This window comes from Phodopus roborovskii, unplaced genomic scaffold, assembly GCF_943737965.1.
Source record: "Phodopus roborovskii unplaced genomic scaffold, PHOROB, whole genome shotgun sequence".
NCBI classification, from domain to species: domain Eukaryota; kingdom Metazoa; phylum Chordata; class Mammalia; order Rodentia; family Cricetidae; genus Phodopus; species Phodopus roborovskii.
The window spans coordinates 8,271,366-8,292,006 of record NW_026126636.1 but is presented as its reverse complement, the minus strand read 5'-3'; the positions used below and the strand labels follow the sequence as shown (position 1 = coordinate 8,292,006).

At 46.9% G+C, this 20,641-nt stretch overlaps 1 protein-coding gene across 2 annotated transcripts; it reads right to left on the bottom strand.

Annotated features, from left to right (window-relative positions):
* Nucleotides 1-4,087: 4,087 nt before the first annotated feature.
* Ceacam1 (CEA cell adhesion molecule 1) lies at nt 4,088-18,919 on the bottom strand. Of its 2 annotated transcripts, XM_051207508.1 has the most exons (9): nt 18,655-18,919; nt 17,494-17,853; nt 15,730-16,008; nt 15,003-15,257; nt 13,068-13,343; nt 6,948-7,074; nt 5,874-5,926; nt 5,289-5,320; nt 4,088-4,311 (listed from the first exon to the last, which is right to left on the bottom strand). In XM_051207508.1, exons 1-9 carry the CDS (start codon nt 18,716-18,718, stop codon nt 4,192-4,194), a joined length of 1,566 nt encoding a protein of 521 aa, XP_051063465.1. In that variant the 5' UTR covers nt 18,719-18,919; the 3' UTR covers nt 4,088-4,191. The 2 variants fall into 2 exon arrangements, with proteins under 2 accessions (XP_051063465.1, XP_051063466.1); XM_051207509.1 differs by lacking the exon at nt 5,874-5,926 and having other exon boundaries at nt 4,255-4,311; nt 18,655-18,916.
* Between the last annotated feature and the right edge of the window lie 1,722 nt (nt 18,920-20,641).

The following is a 20,641-nucleotide window of genomic DNA, read 5'->3' as shown; positions in this document are numbered from 1 at the left end:
AAAGAGAGAGAGAGCAAACATAAAAGAGGGAAGAGGGAGCCATTATTGTTTTGAAGAGAAAAGAACCTAAAGAAAGGTCTAGAGACCTACAAGACTGCTGCCAACTAACAGTGTGAGCAACTGTGGAAAGACTACCATAAATGCTCACACTGCATAGGGAATGGACCCCCACCCCCAGAAGTAGTTGATCTTCCTATGTCAATTACTGTAACCTAGACAATGCAGACATTCTCATAGGTTAACCTTCATAGGTGCTCTCACATATGTGCCTGGGGGCTTGTGTGTGTCTTCTGCCTCAGGGATTTATGTTCCCTAGAGGAAAGGCCTCATCTAGGAAGATACAGAATTTCTATACCTTTCATGAATACATTAATTAGTCACCAGGAAAACATTGTCTACCACACACACTTCGTCCTTCTCGCAGCTGATGTCCTCACTTGGATGCTCTAATGTTTGAGCTATGTGAAGTTGCTTATATGAAGGGGGACCATAGCGAATGTAATGGAGAAATCGTGCTGCTTGGTGTCCATAGCATTGGGACTAAGGTTTGTGTGAGTAGGGAGATACGTCTAATGAGAATTGAGAATTGGGAGTGCTGGAGAAGGGAGAACATCTTGACATACAACATACAACATATGCCTGGATGAAACAGATTTTTAAAATACATTAGGGAACCAGGTCTGGTGTTTATGACATTAATCCCAGAACTTGGGAGGCAGAGACAGGAAGATCTCTGTGAGTTCAAGGCCAGCCTGGTCTATATAGTGAGTTCCAGGACAGTCTGAGCTACATAGGGAGATTCTATTTCAAACACACACACACACACACACACACACACACACACACACACACACACACACACACACGATCTCCAACAAAGAAATCAGTGTGCTGAGGGTGATGAGTTTGTTTATATGAGTATTTATTTGGAGGCGGGTGCCCTAAGTTCCAGGAAGAGGTAGGGCATGAGATTTACATGTAGGAGCCATCTGCAGAGGCCTTTGGAGCTGAGTGAATGGTGGGATAAGGGACACAAAGCATCTGAGGCCTGACTGGTGTTGGGGTGCCACATGACCGACCCAGAAGGAAGAGTTGCCTGTAGTTGTAGATGATGTAAAGCTGAACTGTGAGGGTGACAGACCCTTGAATCTATCCCAGAAGTGACAGTGAATTTATACTTCCAGGGTCTTGTGTATGGAAATAGGATAGGGGAAGGTCAGGCCACGCATGCATTGCTATTGCTTGCAAGTGAGGAGAATGAGATGGAATCGATGCACAGATCTTATTCAGGTCGGAGGTTTAAGAGGACAGGCAGGGAATTAGTAACAGGAGGTGACGGAGAGAGTTTGGTGTGGGGGAGCACGTGGGGGAGATTTTTGTGAGTTGGAAGGTGCATTACTGCCTTGGAGAGGCTGGAGCCACTTGGGTAGGAGAGGACCAGAGAGGCCTTTTACCCCTGTAAGATGATACACAGCCTTTTCCAGGTCGGTCTAGGCGTGGTTTGTTGCTTTCATGTAGCCTTTTTAATAAATGTGCAATGCATTTAGCTAATTCCTAGAAGACTACATCAGAGAACTACTGTATACTATAAGCAGTATGCTCATCTGGCGCCCCTCCCCCACCCCATCCAGTGGTTGCCATCTTCTACCTGTAAGGAAGACATTGTCTGAAGCAGTATCAGGTGGGGATGTATCTCAGTGGAAGAGAATTTGCCTATCTCATGCATGACCCTGGCTTCCATCCTAAGCATGGCAACACCAGAAATAAACAGAAAACCCCACAAAGTCGTATCAGTGATATATGACAATTTTTTTTATTATGAACCTAGGGGAAATTTACAAATAACTCAGATGTGGCTTTAGCCAGGCAAAATTAAATAACCCAGAATAGCACGGCTAAAGGAAAATATACACAGGTTATGTTTGGACTGGAAATTCTTGAAAGAAATTCCTGAGTAGGAGAATTCAAAACTAATTATCTTAGAAGGCCTGTTAGGCATGGCATGAACACAAACACTTAATATCTGGTAAAAAACCTTTGCTGAATGATCACAGAGTGGATGTACCTCTTAACAGAAGGTCCCTGAGACCATGGTTCCCTTCCCTCCCCCTGTTGCTGGGACTCATCCCAGGTGGGAAAGGTTAGGTTCCTGAGGCTGCAGAAAGCCTGCGGCTGGGTAGAGCACCCTGCTAATAGCCCACATTCCCAGTGGAGCACCAGCGCAGAGTGCTCTAGGCTGTAAACCATGCCTTGTGCCTGAGTGGCTGTGCCCTTTAAGGGAACACTTCATGCGGGCCAAACCCAGCAGAGTCCAAGGTTTCCTGAGTGCAGGGCAGACAGGGCTGCACAGGCTGTTGTCAGCAGTTGGGAGGCTGTAGAAGGCATTTCAGTGAGCTCTCAAAGCCTGTGCAGGGTATATGCTAAATCTCTGTCTAAAAAAAGTCAAGAAGAAAAGACAAAGACAGGGAAACGATGCACAGAAGGGCACTTGGAGGCTGCTCCCAGATCTCCAGAAACTGAGTTAGGTCTCTTCCTGATTGGAACGAGGAGAGCCTGTTGTTGTTGTTTTGACACTGAGGACAGTTTTGTTAGAGTTGAAAAGAAAAACAGTAAGACAGACAAGCTGGAACCCTGGTCAGAGTAGAGGAGGAATGGCCTTTGAGTCAGGCAGGAGGTCAGCTGGCAGCCTGCATGGGGGTGGGGTGGGGTAGAGGGTGGGGGATGGGGAGGGGGAGGGGCGGGAGAGCTTGGGGGGGTGAGGATGCCCAAAGTGTCAAAGAAAGATTGTCTAGGCTCTGGCCAGTATCTGACAGAGAAGTTGAAAACATGGAAAAAGGAAGTCAGGCTTCTCTGGCGAATTCAGGAGAGGAGGCTTAGCCTGACACTTGGCAGTGGTTCTTCAAGTGACAGCCTTGTTATTCATTTACTTATGTTGGTTTGGGACCCTTGATCAAAAGGGCTTGAGAGACCTTTCAGTCCTGGCCAAGGGAGCCAGAGGCTTAGTGGGTTCTTCCCCCGAAAGCAGACCAGTCCCATCAGCTCACACAGGGGGACAAGGCAGCAGCTACAAACATTCAGACAGTGGACTCTTACAGAGGAACACTCCAGTGTCTTCACACACGGCTTCTGTTTAACACAGTTCCAGTTCCAATTCCAGGTGACTGTCAGCTCAAAGCCCCCAGCCCCGCTCTCCTGGACACCTTCCCGGTCGGTCGACTTTAGAGGCGCTGTCTTTGCGTCTGCGCTTTGCTTTAGCAGAGCCTGTAGATGCTGCCAAGATGCTTTTCTAGCTTCTTTGAGTGAGTTTTCTGGATAAAGGCTCAGAGAAGGGCTCAGGTGTAAAGCCACAACGTACAGAGACCCGGATGGCTCCACTGGGCAGGTGTGACAGTTGTCAGGTGTGGCCATTTCCCAGGGAACCGTTGGGTGCAGGCTGGATCTTCCTGCTTCACATCGAGCAGGAGTGGCCGTTTCCTGCTTCCCCTTTGTTTTTTTTTTTTTTTTTGGCATAAGCACGTATGTGACTTCCAAAGTTAGGGGAATTCAAGTCAGACTATGATAGGGCAGGACTTGGAGTTGGGGAGGGATGATTACCCTCCAAATAGGTCAATTTAAAACAAGCCATGGTTAGGAAAGTGGAGGACAGTTTTGATGCCTCTCTGTCAGCCAAGTGTCAATTCCAAGAAAGCCTGGGTTTCCTGAAGGCTCCAGAACACACTTCTTTTCCTTCTGTCGACACTGAAGGAGAGGCTGCAGCCTGGAGCTGCCTTAACACACGTGCGTGCGTATCTGTGTATGTGTGTTTGTGTGTGTGCGTGTGTTTGTGTGTGTGTGTGTGTGCATGTGTGTGTGCGTGTGTGTATGTGTATATGTGTGTGCATGTGTGTATGTGTGTGTGTGTGTGCATGTGTGTTGTGTTGTGTGTGTATGTGCATGTGTGTATGTGTGTGTGTGCATGTGTGTGTGCATGTGTGTATGTTTGTGCGTGTGTGTGCGTGTGTGTGTGCATGTGTGTGTGTGTCTGTGTGTGTGCATGTGTGTGCGTGTGTGTGCATGTGTGTGTGTGTGTGCATGTGTGTGTGTGCGTGTGTGTGTGTGCGTCTGTGTCCCCTCATCTCCAGGGTACAGAGATCTAGTGAGGGAAAGAGTCTGCAAATGCATCGTTGGTGCAGCCAGCAGGATGGGCTGTGATCACTTCTTTTTTACTTCTGAATAAACTGCTTCTGTGGCTCTTGGAGATGGAGAGGCTGAAGTCGGTGGTTTGGGTTGCTGCGCATTGAAGTCCAGAATGGAATATGTGACTTCATCCCCCTGAAAGTATGAGTGTTGATCAGTGACACCAGTCGCACAGGTCAGAACCTCACCTCGCTGGTGACCTAACACCACTGCTGTGGCCTCTGTGCACGGTGAGCCATGGGGGAGGGCTCCTGTCACTGACTGTCTGACATCCTGATGTGTGCACTAGAGGACATGGTTGGTACCGTGGAACCGTGTGAGACAGCAATGGGAACAGAGCCTGAATCAACAGAGACATCCAGATGCGCCACCGAGCAGTGATGAACAAAAGCCAGATGTGGGCGAGGATATGCACCGTCCTGACTGCCACCCTCTTTGTAGGGAAGTTACAGCAAAGTGTGTGTGGGGGGTGCAGGTGTGAACTAACTTAATTCGCCTGCTGCTGACAAGTGTGCTCAACCTGTTGAAAGGCTGCAATGTCAGAACTTTGGCAAAGGAAGGGACAGGGTCCCAGACCCATTAGAATGGAGCTTTTATGGTCAGAGCAGGTTGAGAGTGGAGGGCTGTTGTCTTTGTGTGGGCTGTGCTGTGCTCATGTTAACTTCTTTAATCCTTCTGTCCCTTTCCAGCTAGTCAGGCTGCCCATTCCATAGACTGAGGACCAAAGAGCTCAAGAATCAGAGCCAGGAATTAAACACAAGGTGGGGATTATTCCAAACACTCTCTTGTATTAGACTCATTACCCGATCTTTCTTTGCTGAAGCACCGAGGAATGCAGGCCCAAACTGAATCTCACAGTTAATGTCTCCAAGAACACCTCATTCTCAGCCTGGTGTGGTGGCACAGATTTGTTATCCTAGCGCACAAGAGACTAAGGCAGGAGGAGGGCCACAAGTTCAAGGCCAGCCTAGGTTACACAGTTCAAGGGTAGCCAAGGCTGCACGGTGAGACCCTCCTTCAGCAAACAAGCACACAAATCAAAACAATACGGACACCCAGCTTTCTTCAGAGACATTTCATGAGCAGACGCCAGCGAAAGTGGCCTTGCTTACCTTATGAGAAGAGTTGTCAGAGGGGCCCAGATCTAGGGGAGCAAGAGAGAGTTGTCAGTGCATAGACGTGACTTCTGGCAGGGGTTGCATGGGGGAGGTGGCCCTAATCAGCTCAGGAATTAGCTTCCCTCAGACCCACTGTGTTAGTACCAGAGAAGGAGCAGGATAGAGCCACCTGTTTCCCAGGTCACACCATTCCCAGAGTTGATTCTCAGCAGCATGCCCCAGTGGCAAGGAAGAAATAGAGGCCACAGCACCCAGACATTCCATAAGACAAAGAAAGTCTCCTCAAGGGAGATGTCCACATCTACAATCCAGGCAGGAAGGAAGGAATCAGGGTGATTCCTGGAAACATGACTTGTTCAGGCCTGCCTAGCCTAGGTGGAGTGAGCTTCTCCAGGGCTCTCTCAGGCAGCTCCTCTGTAGCTAGGAAGGGTGTGATTTATGGGATCCTTAGTGCTGGGAAGTGGAGATCCTTCTGTAAAAACTCAGAAAGGAAGGTGTGGTCTATGAGCCCAGGGTCCCCTGACAGGGCAGGCTATGTGGTAGAATACAGGCTCTCATTCTGTGAGTGGCTTTACTTACTGTGGTTGGAGGCTGAGGGTTTATGCTCTGTGAGATCGCGCTGGTCAGTTCCCCTAAATAAATATCAGACACTGTGACCACTGTTCCCACACACAGGGCCTTCACTCCTGGAGTTGGGAGGACGCTGTGGGCAGCTCATTTCTGGGTCCCTTGCTGTCACTGATGTTCCCTTACACCCGGCTTACACTGCCTTCCCTCCTGGGGCCTCATTTCTTAATCTGTTTGATCATGCTATAGTTTGTCCTTTGTCTTTGCTGGACTCTGAATTTGCTCTTTGTTTCCTGGTTCTGGGACCACATCCAGGGCCGATGCTTTACTCCTGAGCTGTGGCCTGGTGCTGTAGCTTCTTATCTTTGATGCTGTTGCGCCTGTCCTTAACACCTGCCCTGTTTAGTTTTACACAGGTGGTTCTGGTTTTTGTTTTGTTTTGTTTTTTTAATATATATACTCATTTTCTTTTTCTCTCTTTTTTTGGGGGGGGGTCTGTTGGTTTTTTGTTTTTGTTTTTCAAGACAGGGTTTCTCCATGTAGCTCTGGCTGTTCTGGAGCTCACTCTATGGACCAGGCTGGCCTCGAACTCACAGAGATTCACCTGCCTCTGTCTCCTGAGCGCTGGGATTAAAAGTGTGTGCCACTACCACCCAGCTTCTTTCTACTCATTTCCTCGACCAAGAGAACTTTAATTCTTTTGCTGCTTCATCCTGGGGTGTCTTCTCCCCCCCCGCCCCCCCCCGCATCCTGCATGCTGCTGAGTCAGCAGGACATGCCACCTGCATCCCCTGGCTGTTCCCCCAGTCCCTCACTTCTCTTTCATCTTGGACCTTGGCTCCCTGACTGGAGAATGGAGAGATAATTGAGTCTGTTCTCCATCCAGGTGGTAATGGACTCCAGGAGACAAGAGTACAGGGATCCTGAAGACAGGGAGGCTGAACCCACAGGGTCAGTGCTGAGAAGCAGAGGGTGAGGGGAGAGGGCGGGAGAGGTTCAGCTCAGAGGCAGAGGGAGAGAATGCCTTGCCCAATCCCAAGCATGACACTAAGGCTCGGAGAACACAAAAGACGAAGACCTTCCTACCGGCCAGTCTTCCTGAAATAAAGGAAATACGCCAGGGCTGCTATCAGCGTCACCCCAGCCACAGATCCAACCACGATGCCGGCGATGGCACCCGCAGAGAGGCCAGAACTTCCTAGTGTTGGGTCAGCTGCCAGGGAAAGAAAAGACAAGACGGAATGAAGTGAAAGTGTTTTCCAGTGGCGTGTCCTGGGGATTCTTAGTGTGCAATGATGTGTGTTCGCCCTTCTGGGGAGCGCATTTTCTGTGGGGAGGCTGATGGGACGAGTTGAAGTGTGGGGCTCTTAGCAAGGGTCTCTCCACCCTCATTCTGCTTCTAAGTTGACTCTCCCTCTCCTGTCCCATCCCAATTCCACCAATCGCACGCAGGCAACCGTGAAGCTGTGGGAATGTGAGATGCAGCATTTTTATGGCTGCATCTTTTTCTGAGTCTCAGTGTGGCAGCCACGGATAAGCCGTCCCTTGTGGCCATGATCTAAGTGACTGAAGACGCAGGCTAGTGACTCCCCACGTACCAGCTCCTCTGCACAGAACCCATGGTTTCTGCAGTGGGGGTAGGAAAGCAAGGCAGACCCTGGAGGACCCTGTTCCCCTCTGCTTGGTGACTGTGGGGAACTCAGCCTCAACCTTGCAGAAACTGTTGGAATGGCACTGTGATGGAAGACGTGCCTCCTCCTCCACCTCCACAGGGATCATATCTGCGTGTGGCCTGAGGGCTATCTCAGGCTCACCTTCACATGAGGGCTATCTCAGGCTCACCTTCCCAAGTGTACTCCTTGCCTGTCTAAGCCCATCAAGGCCACATCCTGGAGGATGAAAGCGAGTAGCTAGCCAAGTCTGAAAGTTCGCATCAGAAGCCCCTCCTTTTTTCTCTCTCCCATTTTTATTTAGTAGCCATAGTATAGTGGTTTCACTTTTTGGATAACATGTGTCTCCCCACACCTCTTATGTAATAATACCTTTCACACCTCTTTACTCATTGCTGGAACCGTTTGAGGCTCAAACCTCACCAGTCTGCTCAAAATTATTAATGCAAATGTTGGCCATTGTGATATGGTAGTTATGATGTGGCTGGCTCTGTGTTTGTATGAGGTTTCCTCTATATGATGAATCTGTCACAGAAATTATTTCCACTTAAAGGATAAAAAAACGGAGGCTTAAAGTGGTTTTAAAAAAAGGACTTAAATCTGTATGGTTAATTAGAGATAGACCTGGCTACCTGACTTCAAGGCTAACACTAGTGGTAGGAATAATTAGAACAAACATTTATTTTACTTCCTCTGTGTGTGGTATTTTGCCAAAAAGCCACTTGAGTATTATATCAAGTCTTTAAAAACTACTTTGAGGCCGGTGAAGGATGTGATGTGATCTGGAACCCTAATATTGGAGGCTGAGGCAGGAGTATCGAGTTTGAGGTGAGTCTGGGTTATATACTGAGACTCTTGTCTCCCTAAGAGCTTCCCCAGGCTAGTGGAAGGGGGGAAATATGGACGAGAAGGAGGGTAAATAAAACAGAGATGGGAGAAACAATAGAGAAAGCTGATTCACCAAAAGGTGGCTCTTCAAACATGGTTAAGGTTTGGCAGCCTTTAAAAAAAAGGAGATAAATATTACTAAAATTCGAGACCTTACCATCAAGTCTCAGGAATATTAAGAATTTCAAGAGCACTCGATGGTTATATTCTAACTGTTGGGGGTCCTAGATGCACCTGACAAATTTCTAGAAACCTGGATTCTTTAGAGATGGAACTGTGAAAGAAACATAAAATCAAATAGATGCATAACCAATAAGACTGAGTAAAAATTGATAGAATTTCACAGACTTTAGTGATAAAAACACTGAAACTGGATAGAAGTCCACTTAGTGTAACAAAGGCCACACATGGAAACCCACAGCCAACATCATATTGCATGGGGACACTGAGAGCATTCCCTGTGGGATCAGGGAACTCAGGATGCTGCTGTGACCACCCCTGTTCAAGAGACTTTTAGGAGTGCTACACAGAGCCATTAGGCTGGACAATGAAATAAAAGGTGCCTGACTGTAAGGTGGTAAAAAATGTATGTCTGTAGATGACATGAACTTATCTGAAGAAAATCCTTAACATTCTACAGAAAATTCTCAGAACTCAATGAGCAAAACTAACAAAATTGTCAGCTCACAAAATGAACATGACCAAATAAACTGTATTTCTGCATACTAATATTGACCGTGGACAATTAGATTTCCATTTTTTCCTGGTAGTAGTGGAGCTTGAACCTAGGGTCTCAAACATGCTAGGCAAGTGTTCAGCCACTGAGCAATAGTCTCAGCTAAATTTATCAGTGAACAAATGGAAAGGAAACCAAGAAAGTGTTTTATTTATGAGAGCACCAAAAAGAATAAAATACTTAGAAATAACGCCACCAAAGAATTAAAACACTTACACCCAGAAAACTACCAAATAGAGACGATGAAAGGAGACAAGAAATGGGAGCTATTGGAAGATAATCTCAGGATTGCTGTTGTGCAGTACAGGGGATTGAACCCATGGTAAATGAAGCTCTACCATCCATCTATATCCCAAGCTCTGCCTTTTAATTTTGATTTTGAAAGAGGATGTCACTAAATTAACAAGGCTGGCCTTGAATTGGCTGCATCAGGCACTCTTAGGATTTTGGTACCCCTGCCTCAGTTTCTTGAGTAGCTGGAGTCACACACATGAGCAAGCTTGTCTGAAAAACTTTTTTTTTTTTTTTTAAACGGATGACAATATTACTGATAGTAGTCTTTCAGTTCTATGCACACCAGATCAAAACCCCAGTGACATTTTGTACAGAAATAGAAAAGTCCATTCTAGCTGTCCTGGAACTCACTTGAGACCATGCTGGTCTCAAACTCTCGGAGAGCCTCCTGTTTTTGCTTCCAAGAGCTGAGGTTAGAGGTGAGTGCCACCGCACCCAGCCTTAAAAGTATCTTGAAAAAGAATAAGATTGTGGACATCCTTCATGATTTCAGAATTTCAGTATAAAGCTGTAGTAATCAAAATAGTATACTACTGACATAAAGGCAGGCAGTCATATAGGTCAGTGAAGTAGAATCGGAAAGCCCAGAATTGCTCATGTACACAGTCCAGTGATTACATTAAAGATTAGTTAATATAATAAATGTTTATGGGCACAGTTCTTGCATCTGTACTATAGTGTGTTGTCAGACACGAGCAGTTGGCATACCCATCACTTTATCTGTCACTTTTAATGTTTGTTAAGAACATTCATCTCTCCTGGCTCTTGAATTAATCAGTGCAACACAGAGTTGTCCTATTGAGTTACAGAACTTAGGAGGCATTCTCCATGTCCAAGTACACCTCTGTGACCAGATGAGTTTTGATCAGGCTGCTACGATTGTTCAATGATGGAAGGATGATCTTTGGAACAAGGGATGTTGGGAAAATGGGATGTCCGGGCAAAAAGAATGAAGTTAAGCCTTCACCTAACATCATATAAAAATCAACTCTAAATGGATTAAAGACCTAAAATGGATCAAGGGACAGGGTGAAAGCATCTTGAAGTTAGGTTTGGCATGGTTTCTTCGTTATGATGCCAGATGCATAGGCAACAACAAAAATAGATACTTGGATTTTAGTAAAATTGAAAATGTTTGTGCATCGGGGGATGTTATCAGTCATGTGACCCAGCAGGTCTCTGTGGCATTTCCCCCTCCCCCCATAATCAAGGGCACTAAATGTATATCCATGGATGAATAAGTAAAGAAAATGTGATATCTATTTGCAGTGCAGTGATGTTAAACCTTTTAAAATAATGTGGTTCTGTCAATATGACTATGCAAAAGAACCCAGAGGACATGATGCTGAGTGAGAAAACCATGCACAGAAAGACAATACCACATGCTCTCACTCATGAGAGTCCCAGAGGCCCTGGGGAAGTAGGGAGAAGAATGATGGTTACCAGAGACTGAGCGGCAGCAGAGGGGAAGGTGGAGTTGCTGGCCAAGGGGCACAGGGTTTCAGATAGACCAGGGGGTTAAGACTGGAGAGGTGTGACACAGGTGGATTGTAGCCCTCTATAACAGATTGCAAAGAAATAAATGATAAGCTTCACATGTCTTAGCATAAAAAGATAATGGAAGTAACAGATTTGTTAATTAACTTGATTTAACCATTCCAAATTGCATCTAGATATTCTTTTTCCTAAATGTATTTAATTGTGTTAGCAATTTGAAAACCATTAGTAACACTAAACAAAGAACTTTACCAGGAAAGTGCAAGTCTACTTCTAGAATGGCAGAAAAAATACTTGGAAATAAATCATCTGGCAAGAGATTAATGTTCAGAGTGTATGAGAAACTCCAACATAGCAAACAAAACAAACAAAGAGATAAACACAAACCAAACAACCCAACTGAAATACAGGAGGACGTGAATAGGAAGGGATGGACTTGAATAGAAAGTGTATGCATGGCCAATAAGCACATGGGAAGATGCTCCACTTCCTTCTCAGTCACTGGCAAAAGGGAAATCAAAACCACAGTAAAGTATGACCTTACATAAAGAAATTAGTGCTCAAGGGCATTGCTGAATGTGAGGGTAAAATATAACCATGAGACATGGCATTGTGCCTCCCCAAAAGATAAAAACTTATGCTCAACTTAGTAATTCTATATCCAGGATTATAGGGGGTAGAATAGATTCACAAGAAGTTTTTGAAATGGACAATGATGGTGTTTACACAATAATATAAATACACCTTATGCCACTGAACTGTACATTTCACAATGCCTAAAATTACAAATTTTAAAAGTTAACAATTACATGTAAATTTACATATAAACACCCATACATATAATGGGTGTTTTGCCTGCTTGTATGTCTCTGCACCTCATGCATGCTTGGTCCCTGAGAACAGAGGAAGGTGCTGAATTCCTTTCAGTAATCAGCTGTCTAGTGGATGCTGGGAATTGAACTCCTTGTCCATTGGAAGAGCACCTAGTGCTCTTAACTGTTGAGCCATCTCTCCAGTGCCATAATACACGCATGCACGTGCGCGTGTGTACACACACCTACACACCACCAAAAATATCAGAAAAAGAGACTTGTGCAAGGAGGTCATGTTGCAAATGTCAGCGTGGCTCATTATATGGGCCAACAAGATGGCTCATTTAGTAAGAGCGCCTGCCATACTGCCGCCCAGTACCTACCCCCAGCTGCCACAGGTAAATAAATGTACAAACAAATTTGGGCCATGCAAATGACTTAGCAGATTAAGGGGTTGCTCACCCACCTGAGTTCAGTTCCCAGTCCCAGAGAACTGGCTCCCACAAATGGTCCTCTGACCTCCACACATGGGCATGGAACACGCACAGAAAGTGAACAAATAAGCAAATGCAGTAAGAAACTCAATACAGCTCCTTTCTATGTGTGGGCTTTATATTTATGGGTCAAACAAACCTTGGAGACAGTCTGCTTGGAAAAAATGTTTACAGTGAAAAATGTATTGTTTCCTCCTGTTTTCTCCCTTATTTAACACAATAACAGTGGTGCCTATGCACCGTTCATGCTAGGGATGGAGATAATCTAAAGAAGATTTGAATGTTTGGGAAGGTGTAGCATGAATATTTGACTAGATTCTGAGAGTTGCCTGTGTGTTTGTCTCAGACCCTAAACTCTGCATCACTTTGTGTTTCTATTTGCTATATTGACATCTATTGTTGTTATTGGCAGGGTATCACAATGTAACCTGGGCTGGCCTTGAACTCCTATTCCTCCTGCTTCAGCCTCTCTCTCTCTCTCTCTCTCTCTCTCTCTCTCTCTCTCTCTCTCTCTCTCATAGACAGGGTTCATTATGTAGCCCTGGCTAACCTGGAGCTCATGACAGTGATCAAGGTAGTTGGGACCTTGTACTGATCCAGCTGTGTCTGCCTCTGCTGCACTGGGTTAAGGGCATGGGGTACCATGCTCAGCTGGCTTGGTGTTTTATCATGAGATGAACATGCATCCATCGCCAAACTGGCTGGATTTGTATCTTGAGCCATGTTTTGCTCCTTGTGGCTTTCGCTCATTTTGTTGATTAAGAAATTGCCCCACCCCAACACTATGGAGTAATACGGGAAGAGACGTCACTCACGTATTATGTCCAGCTGGATGGGGTCACTCTTCTTGGAACTGACTGGATTGGAGACCTCACACAGATACTCCCCAGAATCCTCTCTCCTGACAGGGTCTATGCTGAGTGTTCTGTTGTCCTGGGACAGCTTCATTCTGTCTGTGAGCCCCAGATTCTGGCCATTGAAGAGCCAGCGGATGGAGACCCCAGTGTCATTTGAGATGCAGGTCAGCATCACGGGGTCCAGTTCTTTCACTGTGGTATTGGTGACTTGGATGACAGGCAGAGTCACTGGCTCTGTGGATAAAGAGTGGAGGGGACCAGCTGAGAGTCCTTCACCCTCAGAGACCTCAGCCAGGGACACAGAATGATGGCCTCTGAGAGACTGCATGTGTGTGTTCAAGATAAGGTCTGTAAGGAGAGAGCTGAATCTTCCTCCTACCCAGATCATGCAGTGACCCCCGAATCAGAGTATGTGTGTAGATTCCACACTCAGAACCTCTTGTCCAGAAATCTCATTTGGTGGGGGGTATTTTTCCCATTGATTTTTTTTGGTGCAAATTCTTGTCTCACACTTTATGTGAGTGTGAACAGTCAGGTTCCTCCATTATAAAATAGTCTTCTGTTTCTTTTTCATTAAATATTTTGTCATGGGGTTCAGATGGCCCAGCTAATCTTAAAGGTGTTAAAGCCTAGACCTCAGGACTGGGAGAAATCCAAAACTAAATAATTTCACCTTGAAGAAAGATTTTCTTTTCTGCACTATGGATATGTATTAAACACACGGAGAAGTGGTAAATGGCCACAGTGTTGATAACAGCTTGCCACTTTAACCCTTGATACTGATTTTTTTTATTTTTTTGAGGACAGGTCTCAATGTATCTTGCCATATAGAACACGCTGGCCTTAAACTCAAAGGGTACCACCTGCCTCAGCCTCCTGAGTGCTACCACTCGAGAGGTCCACCATCCTTACATCTTACTACAGACATCTCTGTGCACTTTCCTTGTGCACCCCGCTACATGGAGACTCGACAGAGGAGTCCCTGCTCTCCAAGTCAGGGTCCTCCCCTGTTCTCAGCCATTACCCATGTGCTCACATAGCCCTTCAGAGCCGACACAGTTCAGAGCCAGCTAACCTGTAGTTCTCCTCCACTTCCCATTCCTGAACTCAAGGACTCTCGAGGAACGTCACTGACATTTTATTTTGCTTTTTTTTTTTAAAGGCAGGGTCTCACTTGTATCTTTGGCTGACCTGGAACTTGCTATGTAGACCAGGCTGGCCTTGAACTCACACTATCTCCCTGCCTCTCCCTCCTTAGTGCTGGCTTTAAAGGCGTGCGTGACCTCACTCCGTCAACTTTTGCATCTTTAAACCTTGAGAAGAGTAAGGGAAGGAACATCATCAAATATTCAGTGACATGGTTCACCCTGACTCAGAGCCAGCCTCCCAGGCACCTTCTCCATCTTCCCATGGAGTCAGAGCTGAACCAGACACCCATGGGACAGGAGCAGAGCTCTGAACTGCTGGTCCCCAAATGTGCAGAGTTTTCTCCTCTCATTTGGAGGAAAAGAATGTGAGCACAGTTGAAAGCCCTGGTGTCCTTCTAGGTCACAGAGACCATAAGAAGAACATGGAGGGGATAGGAAGGCTTGTGTTAGTGACAGGTTTCTTCACTTTAAGGCTGTGCCTTCCCTGGGAAGTCCCTCACACAACCTGAGGCTTTCCATGGCCAGGAGAACCCCCTTCTCACATTCAAAGCTCTAGCCCTATAAGCTAGGAGAGGTCAGATAGCAGGAGACCATTAGACATAGGGATGGAGCAGGGCACTTGGGGAGGATTGAGTTTTGCTTCTTTCCATAGACAGGGGATGGAAACTAAATCCTCCTGCATCTTCCCAGAAAGCCAAAAGTCTCCACTCCAAACATGGTGCTGATATTTCAGAGATTCACTTACCAAGGACTGTAATGATCTTGACTGTGGTCCTATTGAGGCCAGTGACAGAATTATAGACGAGGCAGGTATAGGATCCACTATTATTAGTAGTGATGTTGGGGATAAAGAGCTCTTGGGAGGATGCCTGGAGCACTCCATTGACAGACCAAGAGTACTGTGCAGGTGGGTTAGAGGCTGCGTGACAGGAGAGGCTGAGGTTTGTCCTTGATTGGAAATGAGTATTTGAGGGGGATATGATGGGGTCATCTGGACCATCTGGAGCAAACAGAAGAAAGCCACATGTGATGTCAGCAGAGGGAAGGGGAAATCCTGGTCTGCAGAAGGCCATGGTATCTCTCTGAGCTGTGCTATAATATTAGATGAACAGCTAACACCCAGAGCTGTGTGCAGGTTAGTAGAAGATTATTCATGCAGCATGCACAAGCCCTGACCCATCCCGAGCACAGCACACAAACAGCCCCACTGTACACTGACGTGTGCACTGAGCCTGAGTCTGAGATGTCCCCTGTCTCCATCACCCCCAGCCTCTCTAGGCAGAAGAAATCCCTCCATCCCATTCTACCTCAGTGCTGGGCCTGTCTCCACATGCTTGGGCTAGGCCAGGATGTCCTGGCTAGCATAGGTATGTGTGTGGTGGGTGTGTGTCATGAACCCAAGGGAACTGAGTATCTTAGCCCTAATACTCTATTTAGGCGGTTGTAACCAGGATGAAACAGACAATACTCACAGGTGATGTTCAAAGTGAATGGGTCACTTCGGGAGGTGCTCACTGGATTCCGTGTTTCACACACATAGGGTCCTGTGTCATTCCTCACAACAGTGAGTAAAGTGAGAGTTCTGTTGTCGTCAGACAGCTCCCTCTTGCCATCTTCTGAGAGGCTTTGGCCATTTATCCTCCACAGGTAGGTTGTATTCTGAGTCTTAGGCTCACACATTAAAGCTACAGAGTCCTCACCTTCCATGGGATTGGAATTGTTGCTTATGATGTTGGGCTTGGGTAGCAGTTCTGTGCAAGCAATAGAGAGAAGATTGCCCTGTCTGGTACATGTGATTCTTGCAAGGGCCTCTCCCAACCAGAGATAGCCTCTTATCTCCCCACCTACCCAAATCCTTATAGAATCAGGCAGGAAGCAAATTACAGGCAGCTGGAGTAGCTGAGTGCTCAGTGCTCATGGGGCCTCCTTAGCTGTGTATGGGAGAAGCCAGGGCTTTCTCATGAGTGAATTGAGCTGCAGTGTTTGGGGATGGACAGACTCAAGCCTTGGAATCAGAGACCTCATTTTATCTCCTGGTCCTCACTGACCATTGTGTGCCTTGAGACACAATGTGAGTCCCTCCAGCTGCACTGACCTCCTCTGCTCAGTGTAGACCAGAGCCCTACAAGCCTTTGCTGTTCATGGCTGTCCTACACATAGGTCATGATTAGTCTTCCCATTGAGCTTCCCTGAGAAACCTGACAGCCTGTCAGAGATCTCACACAGTCAGGATCTGGCTGGCATTCAGGTAGGGAGGGGCCACAGGTGGGTCATCCTTGTCAGGTGTTTGATGTTGATTGACATGAATCAGGGAACCCTAAAAGAATCCTGAGTCTACAAAATGACCTGGATGATCCCATGGTGGGAGACAGGAGGTGTGGTGGTGGACAGGTAGCTTGTGCCACCCATGGCCTGTGTGACCCTGATTCAGTGACTGTGTTTCCTATCTCAGATTCTCTATAATAAGACAGATGGTAAATGACCATTGTTATGCCTGCAAGTTAACCTTAAATGTGAACAGTGGCCTGAACTTTGACCAAGCGGTATCTGTTCCCATATGTATGCAGGAAATAATCCCTGGATTAGACCCCAGGAGGCCAAGGAGCTGCTTTTTATACACATTTCCTCCTGTCTCTTTAGGGCTCCTGACCTTCCTGTGAGGTCTCAGAAGACCATCAGAACAGCTGCTGACTGCCTGTCACACCTCCCCACCTATGCTGAGCACACTGAGTCTCAGGAGGAGATGCTTGGGTGACCTACCTCAGACATGGCTAACAGTCAGCAGGCCACCAGCCTACAATCAATCATTGTCCCCTGTCATCTCCAAAGGGAGGTCAAATTCCAGCCCAGTCTACAAGCTTCCCTGGATTCCTGGTCCAGTCTGGACAGAGGTCTGGGGCAAAGCTTCAGACGCTCATCTTTCTGTGAGAATCTGATGGTTTCCTAAGCCAGATCCTACGTCAGTCCTGAAGGGTTTTCTCAAGGCCATGTTCATGATGAGCAGCTAAGACCCTGGGCAGTCTGTCATGCCTGGGCTCAGAAACCTCACCCCCTCTTCTCTGCAGAATCCACTGAGACATCCTGATTTATTGCTGTTTTCTCCACTCTGTGTCCTTTACTAAATGCTTGAACCACAATGTGGGGACCATGACACAGCGTCATCCAGGACGGACAATCCTATGTGTGAAGTAGGATTAGCTCCACCCACCACCCAGAGGTTACAGAGAATTACTTACGGTGTACATGGACCTGCACAGATGTTGTTGGACTGTCATAGTTTATCTTTATCATACGTAACATGTAGGTTCCTGCATCTTTTTCAGTGACATTCTGCAAGAGCAGGGATCCATTCCGGTATATTCTCTCTCTGCCACTGTATGCAGGCCCTGTTGTATTCATATTTGTAGATATTATGAATCGTGCAATTTCATTACTTTCATCCCCAGAGTCTCCCTTGTACCAGTAAAAGACCTGGAGGTCCTCTAGCAGTTTGTGGACCTGTAGAAGAACGTTTGCCCCTTCAGCAACCAGGGGCGGGACTGCTTCAACGGTGACTTGGGCAGTGGCAGGAGAGTTCCAGTAGGTTAGAAGTGAGGCTAAGAGGGGAGAGAGAAAAATGTATCAATATCAGGGCCTTTGCATTTGGCAGAAATTTGAAACCTGAGTGTGCTCAACTCTCACCCATGGTGTGTGTGTGTGTGTGTGTCCTGTTGGGGGAGGTCAGCAGCATCACCTCCATTCCTCAGGACCCCTGAATCTGTCCCCGAGTGACAGTACATTCTCAGGAATCTACACCGCTCACCCCTCACCCCTCAGATCCCTGCTCACACTCAGAATCTTTGGGGAGTGTAGGCATGTCTTCTCTGACCGCCTCCTCTACAGACTCTGTGCCTTCATTTGCTGCCCTTTCCCTGCTCTGTTTCTTCTGAAATGCTTGTCATCCCTGAGACCACCTTCTAGATGTCCTTGCTGCTGTGTCTTCCTGCCCAGTAGCACTAGGACTTTGTGAGGAGGACTACTTTGATTTTGGTTTAAACCCCACTGCCTGGAACAGGCTCAGATGCCTGTGAGCAAATCATTGTCCCAGAGCCTGGGGTTTGTTTGCAGATTTCTCAGGGTCCTATGTCATGTTGCTGCTTACTGACCCCAGGTTGAGTTTTACCTGGAGAGTCACCCTGACAGAGCTGTGAATGTCAGTCTTCAGGACACAGTGGCCAGTGCTGATAAACTTACAAGGGGGAGCAACTCAGTTTCCCCTCCCCACTCACCAGTTCACATTCACTGGGAGCTTCCTGTTGCTCTCGGGCTTCAAGCAGAAGCCAGATGGTTCTTCTTAGGCTCTTTCCCTCTCCCCAAGACCCTCCCCCCCAGTCTCTGAGATCCTCTGCTCGCCTCACCTGCAAGCAGGAGTCCCCTCCAGGGAAGCTGCCCTTTGTGGAGAGGGGCTGAGGTGAGCTCCATGGTCTCTGCTGCCTGCTAGGTTCTTCCTCTGAGAGGAGGTTTGCCTCTCAGGCTGCTGTCAAGCCTGGCTGCTCTGGTGTCTGCTCTGCTTTTCTTCCCAGGCCTGAGCCTCCTCCCAGAGGAGGGCACCTCCTGGAGTCACATGGGCTGGGGGTGGAGTCTGTGTGCCAGTCCTGCCTTCCATCCTTCTATTCCTTTCTGGTTCGGTGTTCTAGAACACACTTTTAGCCACAAGACTGATACTTGTCCTGTGTCCTGAGAGACCAGCACTCACCCCAGGGCTGCCCTCTGCTGTGTCCTGGCCTTGTCTGTTAGCACCAGAGGGAGTCCCTGCACTTCCATAGGCAAGAGTGTATTTCCTTGTGACACAGAAACCCATCCATCCCAGCCTGTGCTGTGTTCCCAAAGCTCTGGGAGGGTGGCAACTCTCTCTAGGGACTGGAAAAGGTGTAGCTGTGGAGAGTCCTGACCCATTGTCACTGGTGTCACCAGTCAGGTGTCTGATCCAGGATACAAGCTATGTCAGGGGTTGTATATCCTGTGTGTCCTAGAAAGAGGACTGTGTGCTCCTGCTTCCTATGGAGGACACCAGGGAGACACCCCACCCCACCCCCCATCCTCCTGTGCTGGCTGAATGTGATTCAGGTCTGCCCATGCCCTCTGACCTTTCCTGTATGCCTTTGCTCTCTTCCTTGATTGCCTTGTGATCTCTCTTTTTTTCTTCATGGATGACGAGAGGAGGGAGGGGACGGCCTAGGTCTCCCTGAGGAGTGGGCGTCTCAGAGACACAGGAAATGATTATTGAGGGAGCTCCAGCTCTGTTGGAACTGGGATGGAGACAAGTCTGCAAACACATCTCAGAGGAGTTTTCTCTGTTGGTTTGTTGTTTATTGCTGTCCCCTGGTGTTCATGAGGAGATCTACAGCCACGTCTGAGCTGCCAGGATGTTAGCCAAACTCCAAATGGTGTCAGGAGCTGAACCCCAAGTTTCCCAGGAGAGGTCCCAGTGTGCAGCTGCCTTGGCGGATCTAGTTAAGAGTTTCGCTGAGGTGAGACTGCTAGCTGAGGTTTTACAACAGCTGCCACTTTGATCTACAGTTCCACGAAGACTGGCGATGCTGTTCCCTGTTCTTGCGTGTTTATTAGCTTTTTGTACAACTTGTTTGGGGGCAAAAGGATCCAAGTCCAAAATAGTTTTATTTCAGCTTTTAAATTTTAAAGCAAAGTACATTAATCTGCTAACAATAACACTTTTTAGAATTATAACGTAAAATGAAAACCAAACCAAACTCTGCTAGCTTCTCAGTGTTGGTAATTTCTGATGTGTTCATCTCTGAGATCAGGGTCAGCAAGGCAGCTCTCCCAGGAGTTCTCAAAAATCCCCAGTTATAGTGATTTAAGCGCCCTTCTGCCAGCCTTCACTCTCTATAACTTTTATAGCTGGAATTCTTGTTTAAATAGTAATGCACCCTATGTTGGTAGAACTCACAAGAACTGCAATGCACAGGGACCTTTAAACGATGAAAACTATCTCTTCACATTTGGGACTCCCAGAGAGGTAGCAGCGCCTGTGGCTAAGGACCTGTTTTACATCAAAACCATGTTACATGTTGAGCGAGCATGCAGAGGACCCACACAGAGTACAGCATGCATGTGAACTCATCGGGGAGCATTTTGTCCCTTTAAAATTAGCCTTTCATGTTCTCCTTGCTAAATGTTGTACCGTACCTCCACACATGTAATTACACATGTGCATGCATATATTACAGGCTAGGATCCACATCCAAGAAATAACATGTGTTTTCCTATCCTGCCATTGAGTAAATGTTGTGAATTCATTTTTCTCTAGAGATGAATAATATTTCATTTGGCATATGCACTAGACTTGTGTTATGCATTCATCTGTTGATGGACATTTGGATT